Raw genomic sequence first — 8,687 nt, forward strand, 5'->3', positions numbered from 1 at the left:
AGCCCTTCCCAGCTGTCTTCGGGTCGTAGGCGGGGTACACCCTGAACTAGTTGCCAATCACAGGGCACACACAGACTAACAACTATTCGTGCTTACACTCACACCTACGGACCATTTAAAATGTTCTATCAACCTGCCATGCATGTTTTTGGAATGTGGGAGGAAAACGGAGTACCCGGAGAAAACCCACGCAGACACAGGGAGAACATGCAAAACCACACAGGAAAGCCGGAGCCGGAATTGAACCCTGCACCTCTGCACTGTTAGGCGGACGTGCGAACTAGTCGACCCCCGTGCCGCCGGTTACTTTTCAACCTCACTCAAAAGTTTAAATTAACAAGGGCCATTTCACTCATGGGATTGTTTCATTGATATTCTCAGCCAAAGTCCCGAAAGGGGAATGTTTATGAAATGTTCATTAAGTTAATATAACTACATTCGGCACATTTACATTCCGTGACATGCTTACTGATACGGGCTCAAAATGTAATACAAAGAATAAATGAGGCCTCTAAATTCAGCAACGTACTGCAGTTTCTGTCCTTGCTCATAGGGTGTGAAGTGTACTTATCATTTCACAGTAGGTAAAATCAGTGCGGGGACAACCAACTTTTTACAAGTCTTCAAGTGCGGAGCGCAGCATCGTAAAAATAAATGTCACACAAATCTTTCACTCAAATGACTCGAAGGACCTCGTGCCAGATGCTGTAACCGTCAACGTCTTACACAAGCAGATAGAGATTAATGAGGTAAGTTTGAACTCATCAGAGTAGAACATTCAAACGCATGCGTACATGTTAATGAAACATGTCGACTTTATATCCAACTACAAACAAACTCAGCCAATTAACATGAAAAGCACTCACACACAAACGGTTACTGCCTCGTTTGTTTCATTTTACACCACTGTGTTGTGACCACGAGTACAAGGTGTCAAGGGAGGCATATGAATAAATTTCTTTGATCGAATATGAACACCCAATTTAAACTCACCCAATTTTTTAACAAATGACAGTAAAACACAAATTTCAACTATTTTCAAATCAACTTAGCCCCAATGTTTAAACCAAAGAAGTGAAATAAGGAATGTGCAGAGAAAGCGGCTGGAAACTACGTGACTTTCCATTAAAATTAATGTAATGATTTGAATGAAACCAAAAGAAAGTACAGCCCGCTTTTGGTTTTTGAGAACATGTAAACACAGCAAAGTGAAAGTAAGGCGAGTAAAAACACTCCCTCGTAACGATCCAGTGCTGCAGGTTCGAGCGGTTAACTGGATGACAAAACATTATGTCAACAAGTTCACCCAGTTTGTGTGCAAAACTAGAACACAGCCCATACAGACCATATGGACAGCAAACTCGCTGGGTCTGGATTACTGTAGTTGGCTCTCTGCTGGTCACTGCCCAGTAGTATCATCCATTATGCCGCCATTGCAGGAAGAACAAGTGAGCAGCCCCTCCTCAATTATATTAACCAGATGCTCAGCTCTACCGGGGGAATGATACAGTACAGTGCATGTCTTGCAAAGCCTTCATCAGCAAAGCGTGAACCCAATGAGGGAACAACATTGGAGCTGTCATATTCGGAGGAGGGTGTGGGTAAAATGGATGCCTGAGGCCTTAATGGGTACCTGGTGGGCTAGGGGAGACCTTGCGTCTTTCTGAGCTGGGCTCGAGGACTTACTAGATGAACACCACAAGCAACCCCAGTCAGTGTTTCACCATGCAAATGAAATATTTTTGTCGACATTCAGCACAATCGCTTTAAATCACTATCATCAGTCCAATGGGAAAAGCTCACCATAAGCTTCCAAAACCAGCAAGGTTATCTAGCAATGTTTTTCCATTGAAACATGTACAGCAGAGAAAGACAAAATATTGATCATATCTGATCATGAAGCACATTTAAAGGGGGCTTACCTTAGCTTTGACCAGACGCTTTGCCGTCTTAATCTTGGCCTCGCAGAAAGCCCCTCGGTACTTGGCACTCACATCAGTCCCTACTGTCAAGTAAGGGGGCTCCTCCAGAGTCTGACACAAGAAAGAAAACAACACAGAAGAATTAGTCAATCCAACGCCAACCGTTTAATATTCACTTTAGTGACAGGTGTATTCTTAAAGCTCACGTAGAAAGGCACGCATACATGCTTTGCTTCGTCAAGGGTAGCAACACAAAACCCACCCCAGCTCGGCGATTCATCCGTGGAAAATGCATACCATCTGTTGTGGGTATTTGAAAAGAAGCCACTGAGGAAGCAAGTAAAAAGGCCACTACATTTCTGCTCTGAGACTACAAAGGGAGAAGCTCATCGTAAAGCAACCCACTAGCATTCAGTCATCACTACATGATTATCTCCTACACTGAAAGGTCGATGCAGAGAAAACACAGAGTGGGTGAAGGAAGATGATGCTTTTGGACACCACTGTTTGGCAGGCGGGCTGAACAGTGATAGACGGCCATGGACTTCCCCACTCTTTCTGAGAGCTTTTAATGTTTAGAATCTCCTGTTGCTACTGAGGAAATAAGCACTCTGCCTCGAAAGCAACAGGGAGATATAAATATACATATAAATGAATCTGCATTGATGTACCGTGGATTTGTCGCTGTTGTATTATTGGATATAAATTATTGAGCTGTCTGTTCGGCGGTGCCCAACCTATCTGCTATATGCAGTAAGTCTAGATATAGTTTTAGTTTATTGGAACCTGGGGAGCTCATATTAAGGGAGGAGTTGCAGGTCGAACGAAACAAGAGCTGAAAAAGCCTGGGGAATAAGGAAACGATAGTTGTATGTATAGTCGAAGTAGTTTCACATAAAGGTATTTGGTGGGTCATTGAAGCTACTGGCGCAGCAAGACCAAGACACCCACAAAGCAGGTCCCCTCACAACATTTGCAGGGTAGATTCTCATGCGGCACAAGGTCACAGCCGGGCTCAACTGAACTGAGAAAGGAACCGAACAACTCATGAAATGATCCAATTCAGTTTGTTCGTTTGAACGAGTCGTTCGTGAGCAACACAGCACCACCTAAGCCCCGTTACCGATGCGCTCACGCGAAGGAGAAAATGAAAAATGCAATCAGGTGGGCCGTTAATATTTTCAGTGCACCTGCTAACCCCTGAATATAAGCCATATTTTGTTTGAGGGTGTGCATATTTATGCAACCAGTTTAGTTTTTAAAAAACCGACACAGGTACCGGTATTAATAAATGGAAATGTACTTAAAATTAAAACAATGAGAATCAAAAAATGCTTTTGAATTGTGGTTTAACAATTATTTTGAAAAAGAAGCTAACAAAGAACTGAAGAACTTTCATGACTCTGAGGTTGCCGCGGCATTTTTCTTTGGAGTGCTGGGCAGGCGGTTATACCTGCTAGGGACATAAGGACGTTTTACAAACAGGTCAGGAGGGCCTGCTCTGTCCTGGTCTGCCCGCTGGACTCAACTGACACAATAGTGACAACAGGATGGTGGCAAAGCTGTCAACCGTGCGGGACAATCCTAAACACTTCCTCCAGGACACTGACAGCACTGCATGCACAGATCCTTCAGCGACAGATTTTTACACTTGCGCTGAGAGATTCCGCTGCGACTTCTTGCGTGCAGCTGTCACAGTACACAACCGAAACATTGGGGAGTTGGATACACTCGATTGGATAGGCTGAATTGTTGATGGACTAACAATAGTTGTGTCTTATACAAATGTCTTCTCTTGCATGTTTTTTTTCCTGCATCCACTATTGCTGCTGAAATGGTGTGAAATTCTACAGTGTGGGACTAATAAAGGTTGTTTGATCTTAGAACGTGCATGGACAAAATCAATGGTACCTGTACTCCTAGAAAAGAGTGAAACTAACTTGGCAATAGGAACATGTTAAATGAAGGTGTGTCCTCTAATTAGCATCACGTGTCTTTGAACTTGCACTAATTTCATCTGCCTATTTAAAGGGTGACAAGGTGTCATGTTCGCTGTTTGGTGACAAGCCGTGTACCACGCTGAACACAGATCACATGTGAGGAGAGTTGTCGCAGGAAATTAGAACGCAAACATTGTTGGCAACCACGTCAAAGAAAAGGCTACAAGAACATCTTCAAGCAGCTTGATGTTCCTGCGACGACAGTCGCGCACATTGGTCAGATGTTTGAAGTCCACTGGACCCTAGCCAACCTTCCAGGATGTGCCACAAGAGGAAAATGAACAATGACAAATTGAAGAGGTGAATAATATGAATTGTAAACACAAGAGCCCAGTAGAAAAACTCTATAAAAAAACAATAAAGGTGAACTCCAAGGTCAAGGTGCCAGATCGCACCATTCATCATTTTTATAGCCAAAATTGACTTTGTGAGAGACAACTAGGGAGGACATCAACGTTGAAAGGAAATCATAAAAAAACAAGACTGGAATTTGCAAAAAAATGTGTATTGACAAGCCACCCACAAAGCTTCTGGGAGAATGTCCTTTGGGCACATGAAACAAAACCGCGGTGTTTATGTTCTGGGAATCTCAAGACTATTATATATCAGCATTTTGAGGAGTGATGTGCTGCTTAGAGTCAGCCACATGCCATGGATCTTCCAACAGGGGATGGACCCAAAACACACAGCTAAAAATACTCAAGAATGGCTTAAAGCAAAAGCAAAACGTTGACCATCCTGACATGGGCTTCGATGAACCCTGATATAATTACCATTGGACATCTGCCGTAGGAGCTGAAACGAGGCATCTACCAGACGGATACAACTGGAGCGTTTGCTCAAGACATGTGGGTCAAAATATCCGTTTATGTGTGTCTCATTAACAGAAACAGAGATTCTGTTATTGTGACAGGAATTGCCTCACAAAGTTGTGCAACTAATTATTAAGTTAAAGGTTACCATCTTTTTTGTCCAGGCATGTTTTATTAGTTTCTTTGTTTTATGATTGTCTCGAACCACAATTCAAAATCGATGTCTAAGTTTCATTGGCTATTTTTCAGTGGGGTTTTTCCCCCCCCTTTATTACTACTTTTGTTAATTTGAAGTTATTTCTGTGAGTTTTACTTTCATTGGTCGTACGATACCAATGTTAGGAAATGATTTTTCTTGGTCTCATTTGTTTCGATTACAAAAAAATGCAATTAGGACTTCACTACAAATACGGCGCACTTAATCAGTCGCCACGCCAACGACTGGGTGTTAACACATTTGTGCTCGAATAAGTACAATCTCAACTTTTCTACTGAGGGAAACGATGAACTGTCCAAACAATAACAGAGCAAACAAGTGAAATGTGTGCTGGTATTCTACACTTTGTGAAAAAAAAAAATCATTCTTCTGTGAAGCTATTTCCATATTTTAAATAAGGCTTCAAATCATTCACACCATTCCAAAAATGTTTTACAGTTGAGCTGCTGTTTTTTTTTTAAACTTCATCAAGAGAGAATAAATATACCAATTGTCATTAATATCTTCTATTTGTTGTCATTTATGATTCGACTGACATACTGATATACTGCAGCTTTTTTTGCCCCGTGGTATTGTTTCAGGTTGTTTAACAAGGTACTAGTGGCGGGTTTAGTAACGAGTCAGAATTCGGGTGTTGTGACAATTACAGAGGTGAAGTTGATCCATTTCGAGTTAGTGGGCAACCGAACTCGCAATTTGACCTTGACATCACTAAACACAAGTGACATGCAGAAACCGTTGGCAAAAATATATCGGGTGAAATACCCGATGAATCAAATCTTAATTCTGCTGAATGTGTTTGATTGAGAATATCATACAGTAAGGGGGATGAGACACATACACATTTTCTTCTCTATTGTCCTATTATTTTAGCTGCAGGTTGTCAGGCAACAAGCTCTTGTCTCTATAGATACATTCACAACAAGTCGTCACCTTTCGAAGCTGTGGGCTAAGGTGGAACAATGAAGCGGGACCAATTTGCAACTCACCACGTCAACGCTGTTATCCATGTTCATGCTGAATGAAATCTTTGGTATAAATTGCTCAGATTGGCCTTTTAACTGACAACTCATGAGTAATGCATTTAAAATATATATAGAGACTGTAAAAATTGAGAGTGAGTTGATTTGAACTCTGATTTCACTTGTATGTTCTCATTTGGTGCTGAGTGGCTGCAATGAGGTTAGATTGTGTTTCCAATAGAGAAGACACAGTGACAATATTTACATGTGCATATTGATTAGGGTATTTGCAATACACTATGAGCAAAAAGTTTGAGATTTTCACCTTTGGTGGCAATATCAGGGTGACCTAATATTTATTACAACTTTTTTTTAACCTCTTTTAGTTTTGAACAAACCTGTCCAACTGTCACGCCCATTTGTGCCACTTTCTAAATGCATATATTTTCCTTCCAACATATGCTTTAAAACAATCATTTCTTTAAGTGGAATTCACATGTTAGTAGATGATTGTCAACCACTGGTTTAATAGTGTGATAATTGTGAGCTCTCCCAGCAGTCACAATCATCTCAAAAGCAAACCAAGTCAACGAGCTGAAAATTGTCTTGCACAAATGGCCCCTTGGTCTGTGCCGTGTTCACATTCTGCTGGATATATTGAAAAAGAAAAAAAAAAAAAACACATTCATTGAATATTTGCTCAATAAGCGCATGCTGAATATAACCACACTGCTTCGGTTAGCCAAAGCTTTGATTTGTGCTTTGCTAGTTAATTATTTATCCGACCTGAATTCTGATGGCAGCGGACCCTGAAATTCAGAAAAAAATGAAAATAACAACGGCCAGCCCATGCCAAACCTCCCTCTAAAACACCCACCTTTTGCAGCAAAAAAAAAAAAATGTTCACAGGTTAATGGTATGCATCTCCTCTGTTAAGGAGACTACAAAGCACACTCAATGGCACAGCGTAACGGGGTACCCTCTTTGAGAGCACCTCAGTGCCTTTTACCCTCATCGTTCAACTAAACATCACATCTGTCTGTCATCAGCAACAATCACTCTTTCTAACATCAGGTTATATGACAGTGTAAATTTCCTTTTGCTAGTTCACTCCCTTGTCCACTATGGGTGTAACACCAAGCCTTTCAAAAGTCATCAATTACACACCAAGTCTCTAGCCCCATGAATAGCGCAGGTCCAATTTGTAGTATTGAGTTGTACTATCACTATTCACCACTAGGTGGCAAACATGGCTTAGTTGCGGTTGCACAGGGATTTGGGGCATCTGTGTGCACTTTCTGCTTGTGTAGGGTACAACATCAGAGCCGTTGTCGGGGTATCACGGGGGCGTTTCTGGCTGGGCTGTCTTGACACCTGATCACTCTGACTGCCTGTTAGCTCGCAAACCAGTGTAAAAAATGAGAAGCGGAAGTGCCGAAACTAAACAAACAGCGAAAAAGAAATGTAGGAAGAAGGCGCGCACAGGTTTGCAGACTTTGTACTTCATATACATCCGATTGCATGCAGACTGATGACAAATAGGGGAGTCATCATCACCGCATTAATTTTGTTGTTGAATGTTTTAATACAACTTCAAACCCAACAGTTGGTCTCAGTGTTAACAGTTGCTCTTAGTGTCTCATTGCCTCTGCCACTTCTTGTTTTATCATAACGCTGCTTTCGCTTGTGGGTTGAGTCTATCTTTTGGTATACTGGTCCAAGTAAGTGTTAACTACTTAACCCAATTATGCTGTCTGTGTGACGAGAGTTACTGCACCGTATTGATGCCGTAAACCTGTTACACTCTGCATGCTAAAGTCAGAGTCATGCAAAAAGCTACCAAACAAGTCAAGGCTTCTGGTATTTTACCAGTGATGTGGAAAACAATCTGCAGGCACACATGCTTGATTAAACACATCCACATGGAACCTAGCATGAGGTGTTCAAAAACACCTGAGAGTGACATGGAAACTAAAGCCTGCACGGGAAAAGAATCCATAGTGTAATCCTGTTTAAATCACATTTGTGACTAAATAAATTGTAATGATTGAAAGGAAAATCAGGCCATTAGTAGTAGTAGTACAGTGAAACTCCTCTACAACGAAATCATGTTTGCAGCAAGAAATTTTTCACAACAGGGGGTTTTTCACTGTAGCAAATTTGATCTCAGATGTAAGCACACACACACCCACACACACAAACGTATGTGTACACGCACACACAAACGTTTGTGTACTCTATTTTTATTCCAATAGTACATAAGTATGACCACACACTTATTTGACACTTCATATTGTCAGTGTAGAAAGAAAAAAAGGGAAAGAAATTGCGAAATTTACGATCAGCATTCACTTTCACTTACATCAATTTCTTGGAAAATGTATTTTATTTTGCTTGCTCCGTCTTTCATTTTGATCACTTTTACCCTCTCTTCCAGCATCAGAGCTCTTCTTGTCTTAGCTGCTTGACATCAAAAGGTCCATTTTGTAGCCATTTTAGCAATGCAACGTCCATCCTCGTCTGAATCTAACAATAACAAATACTTCCTGGCATGCAATGAACTTTTAAGCCAGCCACGGGGCGCTTCGTAGTCCTCGATGGCCATAGTTAGCTCTCGAAGACTAAAAACCTTACGCTAACTGGAGCGCTAACCTTACGCTAACTGGAGCGCTAACCTTACGCTAACTGGAGCGCTAATGAGAGAGAAGCGCTCCAGTTAGCGTAAGGTTTTTAGCCTTCGAGAGCTAACTATGGCCATCGAGGACTACGAAGCG

At 41.5% G+C, this 8,687-nt stretch overlaps 1 protein-coding gene across 3 annotated transcripts in view; it reads right to left on the reverse strand.

The window, feature by feature from the left end:
• The window catches only part of arid4b (AT-rich interaction domain 4B), a 35,433-nt gene that overhangs the window by 20,378 nt on the left and 6,368 nt on the right, over nucleotides 1-8,687 (reverse strand). For all 3 annotated transcript variants that reach the window (XM_019870497.1, XM_019870498.1, XM_019870496.1), the window contains exon 3: nucleotides 1,923-2,033. In XM_019870497.1, coding sequence (XP_019726056.1) covers nucleotides 1,923-2,033 — 111 coding nt within the window. The remainder of the gene's footprint in view (nucleotides 1-1,922; nucleotides 2,034-8,687) is intronic.

The sequence above is a fragment of the Hippocampus comes genome, unplaced genomic scaffold (genome assembly GCF_001891065.2).
Source record: "Hippocampus comes isolate QL1 unplaced genomic scaffold, H_comes_QL1_v1.1 scaffold76, whole genome shotgun sequence".
In the NCBI taxonomy this organism is placed as follows: domain Eukaryota; kingdom Metazoa; phylum Chordata; class Actinopteri; order Syngnathiformes; family Syngnathidae; genus Hippocampus; species Hippocampus comes.